Source organism: Acanthochromis polyacanthus, chromosome 19, assembly GCF_021347895.1.
Source record: "Acanthochromis polyacanthus isolate Apoly-LR-REF ecotype Palm Island chromosome 19, KAUST_Apoly_ChrSc, whole genome shotgun sequence".
Lineage (NCBI taxonomy): Eukaryota > Metazoa > Chordata > Actinopteri > Pomacentridae > Acanthochromis > Acanthochromis polyacanthus.
In genome coordinates, this window is record NC_067131.1 from 17,382,293 (window position 1) to 17,408,624 (window position 26,332).

General features: G+C 40.1%; 1 protein-coding gene across 1 annotated transcript; it reads left to right on the forward strand.

Moving 5' to 3' along the window:
* On the forward strand, positions 1 to 25,959 carry si:dkey-121b10.7 (heparan sulfate glucosamine 3-O-sulfotransferase 6). The gene is made up of 2 exons (XM_051939918.1): positions 1 to 780; positions 24,257 to 25,959. The coding sequence occupies exons 1-2, from the start codon at positions 308 to 310 to the stop codon at positions 24,873 to 24,875; spliced, it is 1,092 nt and encodes a 363-aa protein (XP_051795878.1). The 5' UTR covers positions 1 to 307; the 3' UTR covers positions 24,876 to 25,959.
* Positions 25,960 to 26,332: the final 373 nt, after the last annotated feature.

A 26,332-nucleotide genomic window follows, 5' to 3' on the forward strand; every position in this document is an offset into this window, starting at 1 on the left:
GCCACGGGAGCGCACAGGAGGCACGGAGCGGAGCGCAACGCAAATTTACAGCCACAGTCTGAGTGGGGGACTTCGCTCAAGTTTATTCAAGGTAAAGCTGATGACTGACGGCAGGTAGAAGAATCCGAGGAACATGTGGAGCTTTTTTACGCGCCGTGGGCAGGTTTTGCGCCACTTGCTGCTGTGGCGCAAACATGTTTTTTTAAAAGTGCTCTCTGTTTGAGTAACTTTTTCAGAGACAGTAGTATGAAGTCACCTGATTTGGCATGTTTCCTGCGTTGTGTCCTCATGCTCAGGATTGCGACCCATGGGATGTAGTAAATGGAGAGTTGCGTTCAACTTTGGACACCTGAAGGCGCAGTCCAAGCTGTCCGTCTTCTTTACCATGATCATTCTCTTCACCTATCTCTTCTACTGCCTCAACGGATTCTGTGACTCCCTGCCCAGGCCTGTATACGATCAGCAAAGTAATCTTGCAAACAAAATCCTCCTAAATGATGGAAAAGAAGCGGAGCAGCTCGGCGCGTATAACGCGTCCCCGGTCTCGGTTGTCCGGGAGCAACTGTCGGACTTCTCGAACAGTGAAGCTTCTTCGGACAATATTTCTATAGCTAATAATTTTGGCAGCAAAAAGTTTCCCCAGGCCATCATCATCGGGGTGAAGAAAGGTGGCACTCGGGCTCTGCTGGAGTTCCTGCGCATCCATCCGGACGTGAGAGCCGTGGGCGCAGAGCCGCACTTCTTTGACCGCTTCTATGACAAGGGACTGGAATGGTACAGGTAAAGGCAATTTAAAAATATGTATTTTAACACAAGAATTGGCTAAATGTGCCCCAAAACTGGAAAATAAGTCAAATAATAATGAGCTGGAAATAACGTGCGTAAAATGCAGCTGGACCTTTCATCTCGTGTTTATAAAGTGGATCAGTAAAAAGGAAGGAGGCATTTATTTAATATAAACTGATAAATTATAATTCAATGAAGTATTACTGTATTAAACAAGAGAGGTGTAACTATCCATAGAAGAGGAATACGTACAGGGGAATTAAAATATGGGCCCAATTTACATCAAGGTCCACTGCCATCTGTGTGCTCCTCTGGATTAATTTTAGATTTCTTGTAAATTTGCTGTGTCATGTAAGCTTTGCAAGATATTGCCTTTTATCTTCAGCAGGTAGTGCAGCTTGTCTGACCAGTCTGATTGGGTGGATTCCTGATTAGGCAGATGTTGAATAAATAGACCTTGAGCCTTTTTTGTGTATCTGGAATCTGTCTGACTTTCAAACTGCAACCTGTTTTTAGAGATATACAATAAAAAAAAGACACAGTTTGAATATTTTGAATTAGGAAGTAGGTGAATACTTTCTTTATCTTCCTTTTCCCCACTCTGACTGGAGCCACATTAGAAATAAATGCTTTCAGTGGTATTTTCTTGGGTTGTTAGTCCACAGAAAGTGTGTTTTGTAGGTGAACATATCATCCCTCTCTGATGAGATCAATCCCTCTCCTCTCCCCTCTGCTCTCTTCATTAATATCTCTCAGCGCCAATAAGAAGCTCTGCTGATAGCTTCCAAGGATGGCAGCGTATTCACTCCCCTGCCAATAAATTGCTGTTTATTGAGCTGACACGCTGCTTCCCTAAGTGTCCATGTTGGTCCCCTGAGAGCCTTCGTTACTGTCAGCCTCTGATCACACACAGGGAGGATGGGGATGCTGGAGATGATGGTGGTGCAGTTGACCCTTTATAGTCAAATGGCCAAAGCTGATGGAGAAAATTCTTTAGAGCACAAATACACTACCGTTCAAAAGTTTGGGGTCACTCAGAAATGCCCTTATTAGTGAAAGAGCCTTTTTTTCAATGAAGATAACATTAAATTAGTCAGAAATACAGTCTAGACATTGTGGTAAATGACTATTCTAGCTGGAAACAGCTTATTTTTAATGGAATATCTCCATAGAGGTACAGAGGAACATTTCCAGCAACCATCACTCCTGTGTTCTAATGCTACATTATGTTAGCTAATGGTGTTGAAAGGATCATTGATGATTATAAAACCCTTGTGCAATTCTGTTAGCACATGAATGAAAGTGTGAGTTTTCATGTAAATCATGACATTACCTGGGTGACCCCAAACTTTTGAATGGTAGTGTGTTGAAACCTGAAAAAAATCAGTCATTTTTGGGATGGTGGCATGCAGAGAAAGACATTAAAAGTGACAACACTGAATAAATCAGTAAAATGTATGTATGTTAGTTAGAGTATAAGCTTCATGTTATGATGGATTTTACCTCCTCGTGTCCAGTGATGAGCGAAAGAGACACAGTGTGGGGGTGACAGAAACTGTTTGAGAGGAGGGCTGCAGAGGAAATGACAGTTTGATAAAAAGAGAGGAGATGGAGGAGAACGCAAAGGTGTGGCTGGGAAATGTAAAGCTAGAGAAGAACATGCAGAGAGTGATCAATAGAGCCGGGTAATGATCAGTTCAGGCTCAGGTGGAACAGCAATCAGAGACAGCCGAGATCAAAGTGTCTGTGCACAAGTGTTGAAACAAGGTTTCAGGAAGAGGATGAGGCTTGAGGTTTTCCTGCAGCATACAGGCTGCAGTAAAATGACTGATTCATTCGGAGCTTTAAGTTGGAGTCATTAAAAGTGATGTGCTACAACTGTTAAAGCACAGACAAATTTTATTGGAGTAGTGTAAAGTATTTTTTGGCAAGTTTTTAAACATGGGTAGTGCAAAAATCCCTAATTATTAAAGATCAATATGCTTTGTTCACGAAATTGCAGAAACTTGTGAAAATATTACTGATAATTCTCAGGAATTCAAACTGGCATCTTTAGATTGATCATTTTATCTAACCATAGCTCCATAATCTATTAGATAATCAATTTACTGTTAGGTATGAAGAAGAAGTGCCACAGGAGTGTCACATTTTAGAATATCAATTTTTTTAAATTAACTTAGTCGCCGAAATCTGTTGATTGGTTAATTGATGCATTTTTTCAGTTTTAAAAAGTGAGTCATACATGTTGAAAATATCTATTGAATGATGCAAAACCGTTTTTAGTTTTCATTTTGATGTAAAGATAAAAAAAAAGACAAAAGCTTTATATTGCATCCTTTTTTACTTCCTTCACTTTATTGTTTTTTTATATCGCTGTTGTATAATTCATATCAGATGTTAATATATGACAGAGATCACAGGTGTTATAGACTGTAGCAGAGACTTTTAGAGAGGTTTTGCACACTTAAACACACCGTCTACTGCTTCACATCCTTTGAAACCTCGCAGTGTCAAAACTGACAGTCAACGGGTGAATGTTAACACCCATCCTCAGTGCCACCCTTGAAAATGAAATGAATCTATAAAGATTCATCATTCACAGCATTTTGTTTTGAAATTGTTATTATATTATTGCAAACTCTCTACTTTTAAACTTATATTTTGATTTTTTGTGAAATAGTTCGAACTTGTGCTTTTGACGGCTGTAGAAGCAGCACCAGACTGCATTCTTTCCCTTCAGATCATCGTTCCACCCTCCTTCTAACTCACATCATGTTACCACTCAGACACTGCTGCCATTTTGTTGCCCTGAAGGAGCTTTCTTGCATTGTAAAAAAGGGAAAAAAGTTAGGGTACGTCACCAGGGTTATCTCAGGTTGGGCTTTAGATAAAACTGGAGGCATAGAGTTTGAAAGAAAAGATAATTTATTATAATCCTGCTGAGTTGTTTTTAATGGAACTGTAGGGTCCACCTGTAAGTAAGTAGTGTTATTCAGTGGACTACTGTTAAACTGGAAAAGTACATGTTTGTGTACTGATATTTGGTGAATAATTGCTCACGTTTTGTATTATTTGCTCCAGTCTTTTGCCTCATAGTTTATTTTTAAATGCACATTTCTGTATAAAAAATGTAAATGTCAGGATTTGCACTTGAAATCCGAATGAAGACAAAGCAAAACTGAAGAGGATTAAAGTTGAGAAGACCAGTGACCTTTACATGTTCCTTTTACCGCTTTCTGTTGAGAGGAAACTGACCTTACCTTGTACTCTTTTACCACAGACATGACGTAAAACACCTCTGCTTTTTATTCTTGCTCTTCTCTTTCTTTTGAGGTTATAATGAAACGTGTGTTTCTGCTCCCTCCTAATCCGCCGACAGCTCGTGTCAACACTGTGTGAATTGGACCGGTGTAATGACAGGTCAGGCATTAACATGGACAGCTCAGGGACGTACAACGAGGCTGAGACGGATTAGGCCCCCAGTTGCAGTTAAACAAGGCCCTATGAAGCATTAGTCAACACCCCCATCCATCCACCCCCTCATCTCGAGCCATGATGAGCCCTTCAGTACAAGAGGGGAAGCTTATTGTACCCGGGGGCCAGTAGTCCTCTGGATTTCAGACAAGCAATAAGACTTTATATGAGACAGATAAATGTTCAGAGCAAATACATGTAACTTGTAATCCAATGATTCCCAACCAGGGGTGTGTATATCCCAGTGGGCACTACTACAGCTAAGTAATCAATAAATAGTTAAAATGGATTGCTCAAAGTTATTAGTTTTGCTGTTGTTATTTGCACAATGTCATAGAGGAAGGTTTGCTTAAAGTTGTCAAAGTAGCAAAAAGGACCCTTGTGAACAGTAAAATAGATAGCAAAATACATAAAATTTTGAAATAGACAGTTAAAAGCATGTAGTTTGTTTACTTGAACAATATCAAATAGAAAAAGTTAACAAAAAGCAAAAATAAGCTAATAAATGATTAAAATATATGGCTAAAATCTGAATGCTACCTTAAGTAGCCATGACAGATAAATGGTTGAAATAGTTTGCTAAAAGTAGCAAATAAATATTCAAAAGTTATTTACTATCACTTGTTTGTTATTTTGCACAACTGCAAATAGAAATGTTAGCTACAAGTTAGCTAAGTATCTGAAGATAGGCTAATAGTTGCTAGCTAAAAACAGATGGTTCAAACAAACATCCAAAAGTGATGGACAAGTGTTTTGTCTCTTTTTTTCTCTGCACACATCAACATTTGCTTGGTACTTTGAAAAGCTAGTAAAGAAGAAAGACTAAGCTATTGGATAGGTGATATACAAAGGTAAAATGTATAGCCTGCGATTAGCTGAAGTTGGCCTTATGGATAAATGGTTGAAATGGTGAAGTAAAAGTAATAGAAATATGGCTGAAACATTTTGCTAAAAGTAATAGATTTATGGGTCAAATTGATTGCTGAAAGTAATTAATTAGTGTTCATTTATTTGCTCAATTAAACAAAAAGAAACTTAGCTAAACTGCTTAGTCACTGAAGTGGTACAACAATTCTAAGTTAAAGGGGAACTTCAGTTTTTTCCAACCTGGGGTCTGTTTCCATATGTCATTTCATACATGTGAGTGATGGAGAAATGAATTTTCGACATAGCTCCAGTATTAAGCCAGGCAGTCAGCTTAGCAGCTCAGCTAGCAGCTCAGCTAGCAGCTCAGCTAGCGAAAAGTATGGGGCAATTGGCCCCCCCGCGTCAAAGTCCACCCTAACATGCTTTTTCCCCCACACTGACCGGCTCGGATAGTCTCAACGAGTGTCCCGCAACATACTAGAAATGAGAAGTGAACGAAAACCTCCACATTACCTGGCGATCGCTCTTTGTTGTGGTCTCTATCCAAAGCTCAGGACGCTAGAAAGCAAATCTAGCTTTCTAGATTTCTAGGACACTAGAAAGCAAATCTCGTTCCGAAATCGTGCGATTTCGGAACGAGATTTGCTTTCTAGCGTCCTGAGATTTGGATACAGACCACAACAAAGAGCGATCGTTATTGTGGATGTTTCAGGAACATGTGCAAGCGCAAGTTGAGCTGTAACATCATTGTTTCCCAAACTCTTCATTTTACATGCTCACAAAGATATACATAAAGCAGAGTTCATAAAAATCTTCACTTTAGAGATCACTGGATGGTCCAAAAAGCTTTCTGTAAATAGGAGGACCAACCATTAAAGAAAAAGGTTATTTTGCAACATAACCATATTACCATGAACGTGGCCCAAGTGGCTCAGATTAATCCACACATTACTCTGTGATTCCCTACATAGTTTTGAAAGAACAGAGTAAATTTAGATGCTTTTTTAAAATGGTGCCCCATCTTTTTTGCAGTGGATGTTGTTTCTGTGCACCAGCAGCAGCATATAGGTGTAAAAGACAGTGGAAGTCGCTCTTCTCCTCCCCGTTTCCACAAGGAAATGTTGAGCAAAATGAAAAAAAAACCCACAGGACTCTGCTTCTTCGCTCACTGGCACTGACCAAGACACCCATTCTTCACTGGGCTCTTCCACACATGGTTAAACAAGATTGCTAAAAGTAATGGATGTACAGCTGAAATTATTGGCAATATATGGTAATAATAATAATGGGTGAATGGTAGTAGAAAAGCAGAAAAGTAAGAGATAAATAGTTAAAATATTTGCCATCCAAATGGCATTAGCACAAATGCAAGCCAAATCCAAGCACTGACAGCTTAACTGAAAAAAAATGTTACAGGCTAATAATGTCAGCTTTTATATGTTTTATTATATTAAACCATGTGGAACTAAGCATGTCACCTCTTTTTCTTTCCTTTAATTTGTCTTTCACTCGTCATTTTACATGTAGGCTCATAATTCAGAATAATACAGGACCGAGATTTTATGTAATTATGTTAGTGAGGAATGATATATCTCAATATTGGGTTTTTCCCTATAAGCTGCTCTGTAGCTTTGATGAATAATCATTAGACAGATTTTACTTCTGTGCCCCTTCCTCCTCCAGGTTCCTTCCTCCTCTATACTTCCAAATATAATCTATTCTTCTATAAAATATTCATTTAGTGTAATTACACGTTAAGTACCCAGTGATTCGCATATATCAATTTGAAACAGAACCGTAGCATGTGAAGCCAACAAAATCATCTGAGACCGGGCTGGAAAGCATCACTTAAACATTTATTCTCTGACAGAGCTCTTCATTTCAAAGTGCTGTCTGCGTCTTTGAGCTCGGAGCGAGAGAGCCTTGGCCTCTGTCTTCAGCTGGTAACCAAGTAAAACACATGGACATCCTTAAAGGAAGCATTTGGCAAATTGCTTGAGAAAAAATGCTTATATGTGGAAAAGCCTTGGCTTTGCCATCCCCTGGAAACGATTCTGTGGTTTTGTGGTGGGGAATGAGGGTTTAGACAGCCATGGTGTGCGAGTGAGGGAGTGCGAGCATGTGTGTGAGATTCATTCACACACTGCCTCGGCTCTACCTGAACTCCATCCACTCTCCTTTTCTTCTCAGCATCTCTCCGCCTTTTCTTGACGCTATAAATATCCCGCAGATATAAATGTCATTTCCCCATATCGATCAGCTAAAATAGGTTCTTTCTATTGATCTCCTCCTCTCTGCCTTTATCACGCTGTTGCAGCAGAAATGAATTAACTTCTGAATATTCAATCTTGTTGACAAGAAGCTGTTACTCCTGTCCACAGCTGACATTTATACCCCACAGTCTGAGTGTTGCTGGAGTGGATTTATTGGCTTGTTCAGGTCACTCAAACTGTGTAATGTAAAGCCACTGGAAGTGTTCTCACCTCTGTTAGAGCTTCTTTGTCTCCTTAGAGTTAGTGTTTTTTCTTTCGCTTTCCTTATCGACTCTTTCCTTTTTCTCATCGTCTCACTGAAGAAGCGCGTTGTATAATTCAGCTGGATGCACCACCGAGACAGGAATGTCCAGGTTTTATTTCCTGTTAGATTTGTCTACCAATCACAGGGGATTCTCTGCTTGAATTCCTCTCTGCTCACATTCTTGGAAGCTGCATGTTGCAAAGAGTGTTTCTCAAGCCGACAAAGGGTTTGGAGGAAAGGGAGGCTTTCAGTGAAGAATCTGAAGGAAAATGGGAAATGTATAGATCTTGCTGGAAGAAAGAGAAGGCAGAGTTCAGTGCTTTTTGGTGTCTACCATTGGATTAGTGTAAGAAGTGAACATGACACATCTGTCAGAACTAGTCACATAACATGTAATGCTATTTACATATAAAGGGATTTTGTCAGAATTAATACAACATGTAAATTAAAACTATCAGGGACTAATCAAACATGACTTGATTTATTGTTGTGGAATAGATATGGATTTTCAGTCAGTGAAAGAAGAGGCCTGATGCAACTCAGTCATCAGTTTTTTGACAGTTCTCCACTGGTCGACCTTTACCCTCCCAGCAGGCCGTGTCTCATCCAGTCAGAAATAATGGAATTGGATGACTGGTGAGACACGAACAATGGCAGTATCACTGGGAAAACATGAAGCTCACCATATTTCAATCACAGTTACAGAAGGAGAAAGTTTATTTTGTTCGCCACTATGACTGATTTCTTATTCGACTGTGTGGGGATTTAACTCGAGACCGTCAGACTGAGACCTGAAGGCACGCTCTGACTGATCTTTAGCCACAAACTCATCGAAATCGGGCTTTCCTCGTTAAACAGAGCAGATAGTGGAGATCAGGATGACTGATGAGCTGCCACATGTAATGGATGACAGCATAATAATCCTATTTCTACATCTTCTTTCTTTCTTTGCTCCGCATCATTTGCCATCTGCTTTCACTTTGTTCTTCTTCCTTTGCACTGAGATAAGTGGAAACAAGGGGAAAATGGTTTACTCATCTGTGAAAAGAAGAGATGGAGGAGAAACTAAAAAAAAGTCGGTGACACATTTACTGTGATGAGATGGTGTACGATATGTGCGGTCATGGAAAATAAGCAAGTTTTCCAAAGTACTATGTAGTTATTGCATACACTTGATGCAAACCTGTGTGTATTGTTTTTAATGCATCATTACTATCCAGGACTACAGCCATGGAGCTAACACTGGGGTGAGGACCAAATCTGGTGGGGGTTCAGGCTTGCACAGATGCATTTCGAAACTGTGCCCATAATACTGTAGTAGAAGTATATCCTTTAGGTCTTTTAAAACCTTATTTTGGGGAAGCATCACCAACCCTTTAAGGCAGCTTTAATTGGTTTTGACTGGTTGGTCTTTACATTCAGTTTGCATGCGAAGTTATGACGCTCTGCCCATTCATTTAGATAGGGAGCAGATCTACTTAGCCTGTAATAGCTGCCCCGGGGCATCACCAATATGGCTGCTGAGTGGTGAGACTTTAATGGCAACAGAACTGCAGTACACTATAGTACTAGAACTGATATTAATTATAGTAGAAATTGGCTAACTTTAGTTGTGATTATTATTTCATTTGCTAATGATTCATTTGGAAGGTGGTGTGCCATTGCCAATAATGTGTCCCCAGAAAATATATAACCACGGCCCTGCTAATACCGTACCAAGCATTCATGTATGTATATATATATATATATATATATATATATATATATATATATATATATATATATATTTGTAAATATAGCGCTGGAATGAGCTGCTCTGGTTAGACGGCACTTTTAATTTAGATATTAAACATTTACATATTAATTACAATTTTTGTCTGTACATATAAACAGGAATCTTAGGCAATTGCATAATATTGTCATATTAGAAATTTTTAAATTGTATGTCCTAATTTTGATAATGTAATCTTAATACAAGATTAGAAAGGCAGTAAAACACTTTTGTTTTTGATGAAAATTTGTAAATTAAAGCCCGATTAAATGCTCGATAAAATGTTAGAACTTCAACTGCAACAGTTGCTTTCATGATGAAATACTCTACTGACCCCATGCTTATTGGCAAATGTTTGATCTATAAAATGTTGGGAAATTCCTCTGATCTCACATCTCACAATAAATGTCTTTTTTCAGCTCTACATTATCTCCGTGCATTATTTTTTTCAGAAATTTTGAATCAGCACTTGATTCTGCTGCCTTAAGTGTTTTTCCTGCGCTCGTTCATAGTCGCTGCTGTTTGGTTTTGTTGATTCAAGTCCTCACCTAGTTACCGTCACTGGTGTATGTGCGGAGAGGCAGGTAATTATTGACTGTTTGTGTGGTCGTGGACGTCTCATTGGTGTCCATCTCTGTGTAATGTCTGACTGCCTGGTGGGGGTGGAGGGGGGTCGTGAGAACCTGCAGCCACCCTGTCAGTCCCACAGAGAAACACACCTTTCTTTGTCTGCCCTGAAACCTTCCTAGAAAACTCCCATCGGTTTGGCTCAACCAACTTAGAAAAACTGGTTGAGTGTTGGTGATGTGTGTGCTGGTTTTGGACAGGAAATTAGGTTAATTACGTCTGAAACTCTGGCACAGAGAGCTGCAGCTGAATTTGAGTACAAGCAAACACATCAAACAAGACACGCTGATGGGCGGAAATCTGGAAACCAACACCAGCTCCGGCTTTATGTCCATCCAAACTCGACTGTGACCCGTATGTTTGATGTGTGCGTGAACGTGGCCAAGGCCTGCTGAGTCTGTCCTGAAGAGCCTGATAGATGGCACTAATAGCAGACCGCTGCATGGACTGTTTCCAGTTGTAAAAGCCGAGCCTCTGCCAGCAGCGATTTCCGCTTTTCAGCTTAAGACGCTGCTAACAATGAGCTGAGAAACCACAAAGATGGAGGCTGAAACTGCTCGGAAGTGGGTTTTCAGAATCAGGACAGTATCGAGTGTTCTTATTGGTCTGGACCTGGGGAGTTGCCAGACGAGCAAAAGTCCATATTGAGTCAATTACAGTGTTGCTGAGGTGTGTTTGTCTCACATGTGTGTACTCACTTCGAAGAGCTGTTTAATTAGTACAGGCTCGGCTGTGTTGTGTGGTGCCTGTACGGAGTCAGAGAGGAGGGTAAACATTACAGCTTGTACGTGCTGTCACATGTTTAATCTTTAACCACACTGAATTGCACTGAAGGGCAGATCAAAAAGCAATGAACAGCTCTTACAGGTGTCTATCGATCTATGATTCGTCTGTCTATTGTGCGCGCAAATATACTTGTGATGGATTTTAAAATCAGATTGAAAAAAATCTAAATAAAATAAATAATATCAAAGCTGAATATTACTGTAAAGGTAATATTCACATTGTTACAGAGTTATTACTATTCATATTGTAGTATTTCCTTGCAATACAAATGACATACGAAGTTCTTTAATACATATTTTTTAAAAGTATATATTTGTTCTTCTTATTTCTTATATTTAAACTTTAGTTTTTTAATAGACATTAATATGATTGTGTACTCTAGAGTGATAAAAAAATGATTTTTCATTATTATTTCCTCAATTTATCAATTTAGGTCCAGAAAGTAGCTTCCCAAAAAAAGTGTCCCGGACCCTAAGTTCACAAATTTGAATATAGAATATCAACACCTAAAATATTCAGTTTTATTTAATATAGGAATTTTGGAATAACAGCAAATAGAAACTGTAAACAGTTTGCCAGTGAGTTGGTTATCAAAACAGACAACTCAACTGTAATGTTTTCATTCCATAATAAACCGTTTTATTGCTAAAACAAACTCCGACCATAGTCCACATAGACTCCCAGCGTATCACACCATCTTACTACCAGCCTAATTATGTAACCATGGCGAGCGATGACATCACTGAGGTTGGGATGCACGAGGCAGGACGTGTCCGTCTGTAATCGGCCCGTCTATCCACCACATCTATGTGTCCGTCCCTCCCTCTGTCCTGCGTTCAGCGGATCGGATGAGGGCAGGGTGAGGCCCCCGTCTGCTCGCAGATAAAGCCACACAAGCAGGCCGCTGTGGGCCCAGCAGGGACACAACTGCAGATTTTCCCATTCGATAAGCCAGGAGTGGTGGGAGCAATCAGTGGCAGCGACATGCACACACAGTCACTGTGCTTACACTCACTCATATGGACACATACACTCATACATTCAGACACACATTAGGGGCTTTGCCTTATTTCCGTGATCTGCCATTACAGGCTGTTATGCTATCAGAAAGATAAAATCTCTACATCCTCTCTTCCTGTTCTTCATTCTCTCTTCTTTCTTCCTGACTGATAATTTATCAGATCCTAGTCTCCGTTAATTAGTTTGTATTTTGGTGACCGTCTCTGGAAGTTAGTGCTCACAATAATTGCACTTTTAATGAAACTGTTGTGCTTGGATTGTCTTATTTTCGTAACTCTCTGAGTCCCAAAACCTGCCAGTAGATTTAAAAGGCAACATTTTAAGGTTGTTTTTTAATTAATCAAAGTCACACAATTTATTATACTCAGGAACTCCCGATTTGTGACTTTACTATGACTAATGGGCAATTCACTGGGAAAGTCAATCAAATGTTAGCTTAAAATGATATTTTTTTCATCAAATTAACTTTATTCTTTGTGTAGCAGTTTAAAATGTGCAAAATATAAGCAGTTTGTACCAGATTCTGAAAAAAAAAGTAATTACGTTCACTCCTCAGTGTGACTGAGAAGCCATGTTCAACCCAGATAGGACCAACAGTCACATGACAAACATTCAGGCACTATTTGGCTGAACTGCAGTCAGTGTAGAGCCACCATTTTTTTTTACAGTATTGCTAACACCTCTGGGAAATTCAAAAAATGTTATCCAAGTTGATCTTATGTTTCTTCAGTTTTTGTAAAATTAATAATAAAAACAGTTGTGTATCAACAGTAAAGCAACAATTTTATTTGTTTGTTTCCTTTCCTGCAGTTACAGGAGTAGATTAAGCTAGCAACCAAGTCACTTTGCTAAGTTAGCCAGTCTTTCAAATTTATTTACCAGACTTTCTAAAGCTAGCTATGTATGGTATACTGTTTTATGGGGGAAATTGCAGAGAACTGTCCCATTTTTACAGTTTTTGTACAAAAAATTAGGTTAGCTTTTGGAGGTGCTCATATGCCTATTTGATTACTTTAAAACAAGGTAGGTGCAGCTCTCCTATACTTTGTCTTTATGCGAAGCTAAGCTAACTGACTGGCAAGGCCCGCTTCCAAAAATGTCAAGCTTTTTCTTTAACACAAAATATTGTACCACACAAGGCAGCAATTCAGTATTTAAAAAAAACAATTTATTCCATCTGCTTTCAGTATAGTCAGTTTCAAACTAATGCTAAATGTTCGTGGCTTTGTAGAAACTCACATCAGAGTGCACAGAGCTCTTCCTCTGTCATCAGCGCTGTCCTGGTTTCTCAGAGGAAACTCTGACTGACCACTCCTCACTCACACACTCACTCGCCGATCTCAGGCCTTGAGATGTGTCTATTAGCTGGTTACGCCTCTGTTTTTCCCCTCAGTTAGACACATTCTTCAGCTCTTTCCTACCGACCTACCCCAGTGATGCAAACCTCCTCGGTAAAAATACTCATCGCCGCCCCGGTGCGTCAGCCAGACAGTAACCTTCGCAGTGTGTAATAGTCTGCCACACACATGTTGGAGCTGGATGCAGTAACACGAGCTGTGAGCGCTGTGGATTAATGTCATACAGTTATTGTGTAAGAGGCCTGTACCAACATTGAGTGCGGGGCAGAGTATTTGCAGGCCCCAGCACTGAATTCAAGCCCATTAAAAAGATCTTAAAAAGCCAATAAAAAGGTACTTAGGAAGGTCTTGAATAATTTTCTTTCGTAACGTAGACAGTAATTTTTTTTAACGTGGTTGCAGGCTTTAAGACAATGTTTGAGTGGCTGCTGTTAGACCAGGAGCTCACTACTGTTAACTGCTTCAACCTGGAAGTTCATCATCTGATAACAGGAAAATGTCAGTTTTAATTTGTCTCTAATTTTTTTTTAAACTTATGTGGGTCTTGGTCATGTTTGATAATAATTACATTACTAACAACTATTGTATATTAAACTGTGAAACAATAGTCGTAGAAGCAGAATTCAGACACGTTGCTAATGAAAAAGTACCATTACAGCAGTATAAAAATACTCCATTTCATTGTTTGGTGTATGACTTCATTTCATTTTGAACTCTCTGAACCCCAGAAGCAACCAGTGGGTTTGACAAGCATGTTATCTAAGAAAAAAAAAAAAAACACCAAAATGACTTAATTTATCAGAGCCAGAAAGTTTAAAAGCAAAGACTTGTAAGATTTCCAACTTTCTGGTAGTCATTGAACTGATCACATGTGATGTACTGTCCCATTGGAAAACCTAATCTAAGCTTAATATTGTCAAATTTCATCAAAGTCACTTTGTTCTACATGCCTCAATTTTTTTTTTTAAAATCCAAAAACAGTCAATTTAAATCAAACAGATTCAGTTGAAACCAAAAACAGTGCACTCCTCAGCACAAGTGAGCAATGACTGAGCTGCGACAATAGTTGTATGACAAACATTTAGGGACTTTTAGGCTGAAGTGCAGATTGTGTTTACACAAACAAGAGATGCGGTATGGATAGGTTAAAGTCTATAGTATGTTGAGTTTTACAGTGTTGGTAGCACTTAGAAGCAGTTTTTAGGTGTTTATCCTTGTTTTCTCATTCAGTTTTTGTGAAATAGATAAACAAATTCAGTTTTCCTTTGTATTTTTGAGTTATCTCTACGTCTAGCCACGGCTGTGCTATATCCAAAGAGGTATAGGACTTTATATTGCGGTGAGAAATGCATCGACAGTGAGTGAAAATGTGACAGGAGAGAGAAAAAAGGCCCAGAAACTACTTGGTGTTTAATAGAGAGGCATCAGTGTGTCAGCACCATGTTACTGCTGTAGCTGCTGCAGTTTGAACTACTTTATATACAGTTTTATATACAGAGACAGCAGATAAATGTGAAGGGTCGTCAGATGATTGATGGGAGAGGGGAAAGACACTCTGACACACATCTGTTATCAGTTTTTTTTTTTTGTATTTTTTGTGAAATCTTTGACTTTTGGTGAGATATTACATCATCTGAACTAAAATGAAACCATGTGAGAAGGGAAAAATCTCTATTTGGTGGAGCTGTTAGCCACTCACAGACATCTGAAATATGACTCCGACTACATGCTGCTTTTTAGACGACAGAAGCCAAAAATGTTGGAATCTTCAATCAGTAACAATGTGTTGCATTTTAAAAGCTTTTTATATCGCCCATTGTGTAAAATATTCACCTTAAAAAACTACAGCTGTCAGATGAATGCAGTGGAGTAGAAAGTACAGTATTTCCCTCTGAAATGTCATTGGGTGGAAGTAGAAAGTAGTGTAAAAATGAAAATATTCAGGTACAAGTATGTCAAACTTGTTTGTCAGTGCAGTGCTTGAGCAAATGTTCTTTTTGACTTTTCAACACTGGGAATATTAACTAAAGTGTTACGCAAATGCCAATAACTTAAAGTACCTAATAAATAGGGATGTTCTTTTTTTATGTCTTATTCTCTGAAGAGGGAAATGATTTCCCTGTGATGTACAAAAAGGCTTTTAAAGTCTTAAAATTAATTTCATGAACGCTGTAGAAACTCTTTAGAAGTTTGACTGTTTTCATCCCTAAAACTCGTTTGTGCCAGATCGTTTTTTTTCCCTGCAGGAAAAGCTTCTGAAAATACATTTAGACTGAAAAACTCTGCAAAGAAAACCAGATACAGTTACTTATAATTAATTACTTTAGCCTTAAAATGTAATTCTGGCAGCTCGACAAACTGAAATTTAAATAGCAGTAAAGTAGAAGAGCGTTTCTGTACTTTTTACATGGCATCGGATCCATTTAGCAAAAGGCTAAAAATTGGCAAGAAGCACCGTCCGACTAATGTGATGGCCCGACTCCAACAGACACAAAGAGAAGCACTACTTTACCTCCCTCTTATTGAGTTGCTTACAGTCCCTGCTGACTTCTAATCAGCCCACAGAACCTCCTCAGCCCTGTATTTGCAGACAGTAATGACAAACCTCTCCCTCCACGCAGCAGCTTTTACTGATCTTTGAACACACACACAGGCAAACTGTATCTGTCTTCATACGTCTCTCTGTAGTGGTTCGAGGATGTCAGAGTGTTTTAAAATTCCTTCACACATGTCAAATACGTTCATAACATTCTCGCACTGAAGCGCACGGCCGAGGCTGAGCGGAGGCTTTGAAGTCGGAGGAGGAAGATCAGGAGCCAGCTAGAGGAGTGGAGAAAAAGGGAAGAGGTGAGGCGAGGAGAAGTGGAGGGATTGAGGAGAGAAGCAAAACACGTCCGAGAGAGAAATCTGCACATGATGACATGTTGCATTACATGATCCCTGTTATCCCCGGTGGTCTCGCCCTCTCAATCACAACCATCTGCTGCTGACCTTCAGGGTGGAAGAGTCCATTTCCGAGCGATGCAGGCTGGTGGGGATTAAGGGGGTCCGGGGGTCTGGCCTCAGGCCCAGCAAAGCCGGTATGGATCACAGCTTTCAGAGCTCCGATCCTCGGGACCAGAGGGAAACTTCCTAAACCCAGAAACACTTCCCTCATCTCCGCCATATTCACACATACATGCACACACACACACACACACACCAGCTAAGAGCTTCATTGCTCCCAGATGTGGATCCATCCTGTGCAGGGCATGTTCAGATGTGTGTTTATGCGTGTGCCACAGGAGAAAGCAGGGAGAGTAAGACGCACAAACAGAAATGAAAATGCTCGGCGTATTTGCTCCCCACTGGAAAAGCGATAATAGCCTCTGTGTTTACACTGACTGCAGGTGCTCTTTTTTTTCACTTTAAAATCATGATCCACTTCATTCAGAGAGCTGCAAACGCAGAAAAAGATTTTCAGGATGCAAAACAGTGAGAGGAAAACACCAGATGCCATGTGTTTGTTCGTCTTCTTTCATCTTCGCCTTTCTTTGAGTACACCATTTGTACATTTGACGTAGCCATCTCTACAATTCCCATCTACAATTTAGTACATAGCAGAGCTTTCCGGAATACCACAGAAATTTGGTTGTGCACTTTAGCAAACTTGGGAAACTGAATTTAAAAAGAAAAACTTACTTTTAGAACTTCTAAAACTCACCAACAGAGCTACAGAGGACCAGTGATGGACTGTAACTGCATGCATTTTCTCAAGTACTGCACTGAAACTCAGAGTACTTGTGTTGTACTTTACGTTTTATGCAACTTTATATCTTCACTCCATTACATCTCGGAGATAAATACTGTACTTTTTACTTCACTACATTTGTCTCAGATTTAGTTTCAGTGTCCAATGAGAGCTGTTTATCTTCCACTGTGGTGACGGTGAAGGATTAAGCATTAATGAGTTCAGAAAACTCTTCCTAAGCTAATAAACTATTTAAAGACCCCCTCTGGTGGAAATTAAGCTTTTAACCATGTGAACGGGTAAAAACACCAAGCTGGGGATCAACAGTGAGTCAAACGCTTCACAAAAACTGTACAGACATCTCCTTGTCAAACTCTTTGCAGAAGTTATTAAGTTTATTTCCACGTCAAACTATGGCTTTAAAGGCTCCCTTTGATGCAAAGTCATATCACCTTGTATGTATGTATGTCCATGTGGGGTTTTTAATATCCTGAAAGACAACAAGTCAACACCACGGCTGAGCATTTCCACCTTGAAACTGAAGTGTACTGAAGACAAGCTCAAAAACAAAGATTCTGACTTTTGTGGAGAAGTTTCACAGAGTCTGATCAGAGTCATAGATGAGCTGGTGTGCTTGAAGAACCTCATAGATCTGCACATTCAAGAAGAAGCTACACTGTAAAGTTACACTAAAGCCATTTTCAGGCAGGAATGGATTATCATCATGGTAGCGATTCTAAATAAGTAACTTTGGTACAGAGAGATCGGTTTTTAGGAGTTTAATAAATGACCCGACAGAGACTTCAGTAGCCCTCTTGGATTAGCTGGAATCTACATTGCCACATAGAATAAAATGGAGCTGTTTTTATGAACTCATGAGGTTACACATGGCGATACTACAGTGATCTTAATAGAGTATGATGCGCTGCTGTAGATTAAAGTACTGCATGTAAATTAGATCAGCCTAAAACATCTACAGAAGTAATGTGTAACACACACATTAATGCAAAGGTCATATCAATCCAAAAGAATGACATAAATTTTAAGAATAGAACACTGAAAATACAGTTTTTCAGCACATCACATTACTTCTAAGTGTACTTATTTCACCGAAGTAAAGGATTTAATTCGTCTTCAAGCAAAGCAGACAGTGGCTGTTCATTTAAAGCCATATGGTGATATAGAAGTTAGTGCCTCTCGGCTAAACAAGGTGATTTTTGTTTCTTTTTTTTCCTTTGGATGTAGTATTTTAGCTCAATAAAAATGATATTTTTCAGTTACACAATTAAGTAAAGCAACCAGATAAAGTTTTAAAGAAGTGTAGTGTTGCTGTCTCACCTATGTACACGTCTGTGTAGCAGAAAGTGAACTAAGTGGGTCGACAAATCCAGATTTTACCGAAACCAGAATGCAGAGCGCGGTTTGGCTTTGGGGGTTTTTTTTAGCCCCATTCTGCAAATTCTCCACAGTGTTCTCATGGAAATTACATATTTCTGTGGAATAATCACCTTTTAAGTTGTAAAAACGCCAAAAGATTCTGGTATTAACTTAGTTTAGACCAGATATGTAGTTGACTTGTAGAGCAGGGATGGAAAATATTATTTAAATAACGTCTGTCTGATACTTCCACGTGAAGAAAGTGTCTGCTCTTCTCTTGCTTTTGAGGTCAGGAAACTCTGCTTGCTCATGTGTCCTCATCTTCACGTGATAAACGTGGCCTATGAGGCTGCAGTCCTTTAAACGGGCCCTAATAAACCTCAGCCCACCCACACAGACCACAGCTAAATGTGTGTGTGTGTGTGTGTGTGTGCTTCTGGATGCATTCGCCTGCAGAGATAAACGCACATCTGCGTGCTTTCCAGGCCAACTGCATTCCTGCTGCAGATGCTAATGGTAAAGGTGTGATGAAAATAAATGTCAGGTTTCCCTAAACTCTCTTTGACAGCGTCTCACACACACAGCAAGGCCCTATCAGATAAAAAGAACAAACACTTGAGTTTTCTTCTTTTACGAGAAAAAGGGGCTTCTGAATTGTTTTAATGAGAGAATTTGGTGCCTTCTGGAGTGGCTGCAGTTTTTCTTCTCTCCATCTGTGCTCTTCCCTCTCATTCCCTGAACTCCTATTCCTGCAAACTCTTCTGTGTTTTCCACCGGCCCAATTCTTCACCGCTGTGTGGCCTCCTCCTGGGCTTTTTTGTTGTAGCCCGGCTGCTCGGAGATTGCAGGCTCGAGGTCCAAAATGTAAACACAGTGTCAATAGAAGCCCCTCTAACCCTCGAGTGCTGCACCGTGGCTTCCATTAGCCTAGCTGCGTGAAATTAAACATTCATTTAGCTCTATGGACACACTCTCGAAACACCAAACACACTGGCACCTCGACTGCAGCCACAGAAAAACACTCAACAGACCTGCAGGTTTTTCCATGAAGCCGCTCTGTGCGATAGGTTCAAACTGTACAGGGAGAAATCATAAAAAGACTCCTGTGACAGCAATATTAAGGGGGCCTGGGCGCATTGCAGCCAAAAAATATGTTAATTAAAGGATGCAACTCTCCCTTTTTCTCGACTGGAAATATTCTCTTAATTGCTCGTGCATGTTCTCCGCTGGGTTTTTTGGAGGATTTGAGGATGACTCTGGGAACTGCAGGAAACTCAGGTAGACAAGGCAGCTTCAGGAGACGTAGATGCACCAACACAGCAAGAACTTTACCACAAATTACCTCACAGATTGATGACATATTTGAGTATCCTTGGGAGGAATTTCCTCTCAAAAGCAGAGCTGTTAAACTTTCCTGGGATACAAACGAAACATTCAGCCTCTTTTTCTTCTTTTTTTTTTAGGCCCCATATCCATAAAAACTATATTGCCACTCACATCATGTGGTGACCAGAAATAAGCCAGTGACCCACAGGCTCAGAAGTTTGTTGGCTCCATAGCAATAGGTTATAGCTCAGAAAGCTGGTCGTAATGCATCCCTACAGAGAGAGGAGAAACAGAAACAGCAGAGTTTTTCGAAACTTTTCTCCCTTTGGTATTTGCTGTATTTTTTATTTATTTTTTGCTCAATTCTGTTTTTGCCGCAGCCCTGTAATACAGCTCCGAGATTTCTTATGAATACCATAAGTTGCGTATTTGGTGTTACCCTCGGAGCTCCATGCCAGGGGACATGCCGGACTCGGAGCCGAGTGTGTGTGTTGGATCACAGGCAGACAGAAATGGAGTCGGCTCCATCAGAACACACCAGAGCCCCCGTAAGCCCTTCACTTACAGACCAACCACGAAGACTCCGACCCAGCCACCACCACATGCCTGCTGAGGAGGGAAGGGGAAGCATGGAAATTAGCTGAGGGATCTTCCACAGTTGCAACACTGGCATTCTTCACCGCTGCTTAGATTTCTAGAACCGAGCCTCTGATTCAAGTCCCCTTTAAACTCAACAAAAGCAGCTTTTTTTTGACTGTTTTCATAGGAGAGAAAATCGGTTATTAGATTCCATTTTAGCATCACAGTAGCGTTTGAATAAAGCAAACGACACGAGACCAGTAGGTTTTCCTTTCCCTCCCATTTCCCTCGATTTATATACAATCTGCTCTGGCACGTTTTAAGGACTCTCAGTCAAACACAGGCTTTGGTTAGGGTTTGTTGAACTTTTTGAGGTACTACTACATCTTCTCGGTGTCTGAGTCATCTAAGTAGGGTTGAAGATCAAGAGGAGGCGGCCAGTCCAGTGTGCCTAGAATACCTCAAGTGCTGATGATAGTAACAAGCAGAGGGCCAAAAGCAATAACCAGAACTGGACCAGAACACGTTGCATGCAATGTTATAGGATAAGTTTGGACTGTATTTTCTGTAGGCGTCGCAAATTAGACTACTGCAGCTAAAATAGTCAGTAAATTAAAGGACAATTCAAGTTTATTACCACTTATTTTTGTAGGTTGTTATTTCTATCGGTGTATAATAACCTGAGTTGGTGTCATTACTAAATAAAAAGTAAAGTTTCACACATTGCTCACTATTTTTCTCAAGTAATGCATCACTTTACTTAATTTATCATCCTACATGCTACGTTGCTTTTGTATTGCTCCTGAATATTTCCTGAGATGCATTGCCACATAATTGCAAGTCAATATCTTAACAATAAGCCTTTCATATCCCCACGTGTCAGCATAAATTCCTTTCTAAATAAGGGTCACAAAATCTTTCTTTTATGCTGTTTAATCAAGTATTGCCAAAGTCAGCTGCAAAGCTGATGAAAACCAGCCCAATGAGCATTTCATGAAAAAAATCTTGTGGTGAGAACAACACTGAGTTGCATGTCTAAAGGCTGTTTTCTACTGGAGGAACTTGCACAAAAGATTCAGGCCACCGTAAAATTTTCCAGACCTTTGTACTTATACTGACCACAAGGACAATCCCTCAGAATCAGAATCAGAAGAAGGAAACAAATTACTGTGTGGATCCAAAAACCTGATGTGCAGATCAATAAGTATCATATATCTGCCATGTTGATGTCCTTGTTGAGTCTTCTCCTCACCATCTTCAATGCATTAGTCGTCATATAGGCTGACAAACCTCGATTGCTCTGTTTCCTATACATTCATAAAACTGAGGTATGTCCAGTAGCTGCTTTATGTCATCATTTAGGTGCATTAGCAGTTGAAGCTGTCCAATCCCACACTGCAGTGGATCCTGTAAATGTTCACTTTGCCCCTTCTCCAAGTTCCTTCAATAAAAAAACACCTTAGGAGAACCAAGGTGGCTCTTACAGTAGACTATACAGCCTCAAAGTAATAGTAATAATGCTAAATGATTAATTACTGCAATGCGATCACTGAATTTGGGAACATTGATGTGTTACAGGCAAATGAAATGTGATTACACTATTGTTTTACTTTGTAATGTGTTACCACTAACACTCACAGTAACTTTGTACTCATGAACTTAGTTTCTGAGATCTGTGTCGACATTCCTACAGCAATGTCTGATGAGGCAAGAACCTGGCAGTCAGAGGGTCAGACAGGCTGCAAATAAGCCAAAAGTCTCAGATTATCTAAAATCTCCCATAAAGAGGAGGTAAAACTGCCTTTCCTTCCAAATAAGTTTGACTATGTGACTATGTTTCCTACATTCCCAGATGTCATCAACAGGCCTTTTTCGGGGAAAACATTTCACCACAGTAGGAAAAAGACACATGTAAATAATAAAAATTAATGACAGTTGAATTCCATTTAGCAGCTTCAGTTTCATGGGTCCTGGTGCTGTGCACGCTGATCGACTGTCACGCTGACTGACTGTCACGCTGTGACGGCTTACTGCGACACGTAAATATCACAAACCTTCATTAACATTATTAGTAGCATCTGTTGTTTTTCTACAATGACACATCCAAATGTCTGCTCTTGATTAAGGCCTAGTAATGAAGTGAATACACTTTTTAATTCAAATGACAGAAAAAAACTGAAAAAAAAAATCAAGACTGTATTCCAGTTGGAATAAAAGCTCCTAATTAGTTCTTTTGTGTAGTTAAGTTAGGAACTGCTATTCTGTTGTTTTTTCAGGGGCAATATCCTGTTCCATAGTAAAACTTAGTTCATTAATTTGACCGAGGAGTTGTAGGTGTAAGGAGGCAGCTAGCCTCTACCAAATGCAAGAAATGGTCTTCTTCACCTCCTGCCAACTTCAGGGTTCTCTTATTTTCACAGTGTGTTGTCTTGAAGACCCTCTCTAGGGCACATCGAGCTTTCTACCTTGTTAGTATCCATATGATGTCTTCTGCATTAGCATTATGGATGAGCATTTCAAATTTAAAGCTGCAGTGTACCGATGACAATCTTTAAAATACAGATTCAGGCTTCTAAGGTTTCACACTTAACAAATCTGAGAATCAAATCTTGTTAATTTTCTGCATCATTTCCAGGCAATACGCCAATAGTACAACTTGCCACTGTTTTGAGTAGTTTTACTGAGTCTAAACGGAGTTGTAGGTGCGCTGGTGTGCTAGAACTGCTGTGAGTTTAGAGAGAGAGGTGGGGACTTAATAGATCTGCAAATTTTAGAGGGAGTAACAGTGTAGAATTACATCAAAGCCATCTATAGGGAGGGAGGGGTCCTTTTTATGGGTGAAGAAAATCTAAATTAGTCATTTTGATGAAAAGAGATGCGTTTTTAACAGTTTAATCAATGACCAGAGAGTGACTTTCAGTGCTTTGCCATAGCCAACTTCTGTTCAAGGTAAAGTCAGCAATACTAATCCAATTTTTGTGAATATCTCCTCAGTGTCCAGCCATCGTCCTGTGTGTGCTGAAAAGAAATCCTGTCCTTCTGTACATCTGTAAATGTGTAACAAAATGGCTAGTGCCGATCCTCACAATATTCATGCTTATGTACAGGAAGGGGTGGAGGGGGTGAAACTGAAACTTTGTTTTCTGCAGTTTATGTGCGTAACTGTAATGACACTGGTGTGTTTTAACCTCCAAACTTAATTTGTGCCTGAAAGCCTTTCCTGAAGACACGGATGGAGATAAATGCTACTGTTCGATTCAACTTGACACTTTGTTTGCACAGAACATGTGATTGGTGTGGAAGATGTCTAGTTTGGAGTTTACTCCTGACAGAATTGGGCTGAGTAACAAAAGTAATAGAAAATGTGTTATTTCTGGCTGAGAAATGACCAGTGTGATGACTTTTTCAATTAGTAATCTGTAATGTGAAACTGTTTTTAGTAACTTTTCAAACACAGTGGTAAGAATGAGCTTTTTGGTGCACAGAAAAGGGAAACTAGAAAAAAAAATACTGTGTAGTAGCAGCGACAGTAATCCATCCCTGCTGTAAGACTGCAAATACTAGTGGTATGACAGCAATGTGGCTATTATTTCATGTCCAGCAGGACACTCTCTCTGCAGCACAGCGAGCAACAAGAGCAGCGGTTATGAGCTTGTTTAGGAGGAAGCAGCAGATGAGAGGAAATTACTTTTCTGAGGTTAATATAGCCTTGCGGTTTTCCTACAGTAGCCGTTCACAGACTCTCTCCCAGTCTACGCTGACATGGTCACTCTATCAATGCCAGCAGCTAATGTCATGTTTATCTCCCTGTAATCACAGATTTAAGCCTCTAATTACAAAGTGAAATCAAAAAGCCTTCAAGGCCAGTGAGGCATCTTCAGAAGAATGTGCTCAGAATATTAGGGAAATATGACATGTTTTTTCTAATGTAAACTCGAGATGATGTTTGTGTAATATAATGAACATGGTGGTATTTGGTATGAACTCTTAGAATGTTTAAAGTGTAGTTTTATTCATAGTCTCTCACTTGTTATCCAGGAACCTGATGCCTCGTACTCTGGAGGGTCAGATAACCATGGAGAAGACGCCGAGTTACTTCATCACCAAAGAAGCCCCTCGCCGAGTCATCTCCATGAGCCGCCACACCCGGCTCATCGTGGTGGTGCGAGACCCGGTGACCCGAGCTGTTTCTGATTACACACAGACTCTGACCAAATCTCCCGGGCTGCCCTCCTTCCAGAACCTGGCTTTCCGCAATGCCACCACGGGCCTCATCGACACGTCCTGGAGCGCCGTGCGGATCGGCATCTACGCCAAGCATCTAGAGAACTGGCTGCGCTACTTCCCGCTCTCACGTTTCCTTTTCGTCAGCGGGGAACGCCTCGTGACGGACCCGGCGGGTGAGATGGGCCGGGTCCAGGACTTTCTCGGGCTCAAACGTGTGGTCACAGATAAGCACTTCTACTTTAACCAGACCAAAGGTTTCCCCTGCCTGAAGAAGCCCGAGGGGAGCAGCCGGCCACGCTGCCTGGGGAAGTCAAAGGGCAGGCCCCATCCCCAAATCCCCTCAGAGGTTCTGCTCAGGCTCCGAGACTTCTACAGACCCTTTAATCTCAAATTCTACCAAATGACTGGCCACAACTTTGGCTGGGACTGAACAACTCTTCACCAAAGCTCTTAAAATATGTCAGTACCAGTCTTACTCAACCAAGAGCCAAACCCAGACGGGGATATCATGTGTTATATTGTGTGTCACCAAAGCTTCTACTGTGCAGAACATGCCTTTTCCTCATTTCCTAAGCTATGATAACCGAATGCCAACACATACGTCCTCCTTCCCCGAGGTTAGCAGCAGCCACGCTAACAAAGTTTGCGAGAGCTTTGATCCCTGGAGCCACTTTAGGAGGCAATGCTAAGCAAAGCTTGTGAGAGCCGGTGGTTGTGTTCATACTGCTGCACTGAGACAAGCACAAGCCAGCATGAAGCACACTGCTTATTTTGCTTAAGGCTGGAACTTCTAACTCGGCACCCCAAGAGCTGGAAGTGAGTTCTCATTGCTGTCCAAAACACTTAATAGCACAACCTTCACGTTGGAAATAAGACCAGAAAGAAGCCAGTGCTCCAAAGAGATGAACCCAAAGTTAAAGCAAAAGGCAAACGGGTAACAAACCTTGACAGACAGGAAAAGTTCAAATAAACCGAATGACAGCGGGGGAAGAAGCAAAGAGTGCTGAATTATGCACAGTGGTACAATCACAATGAATGGTTTCAGTTGGGATTTGAGTTGATTCTTTGCAATCAGTTAAATTGCATCACTTCTGGGTAAATAAAATGAAATGTTGATACAATTTATGCAGTCGCAAGAAGTTCTGTAGTTATGTCAATGCAAGGTCTTTTTATGGATTGTCTTTTTTTTTAAATAAAAGATGTAGCAACAATGGGATATCTGGTACCAATGCAAAAAGGTATACACAGTCCAATATGTGCTGTAAATTTGCTCTTATTTATGTCAAAGCTTGGATTTGCATTTACAGACCTGAAAAGAACATTTTACAAACTGTAAACCTGTGACTGTTTTCTACTTCACTCTACTACACTCACCTCCACAAATGGTACTTAACATGAAACTGTATATTTCTAAAACGCTAATTTATATGAGGACAAACTGTTGTTGAAATGTTTTCTCTGAGACTTTTGTATTTGAAATTCTGCTGGAAAATCTGACTAAATCTTTTATTCTGGAACAATGTTGTGGGCTCATTTTTGCGCTGCATTTCAGAGAAGCATTCGGTCCATCGTCTTTGTGTTTGTGCCAAACAAGCCGACATCGGTGCGGTCCAGGAATAAAACATACATCTGCTGGACAGATGATTTTTTTTTTTCCTGGAAGAGGCCGACCAGACACGGGATTATTAGAAAAGAAAATGCAATTAATCACTATTGTGTTGTTTCAAGGGATGATTTAATATGAATGCTGGCATTTATTTACTGAACGTTTATTTAATCTTTACATAGTCATGATATTAAGTGTTAGAATATTGAAAACAAAGCACAAATAATTTCAAATGTGCTCAGTCTAGGATTTCAGTAGATAAAGATATACTTCCTCTGTTC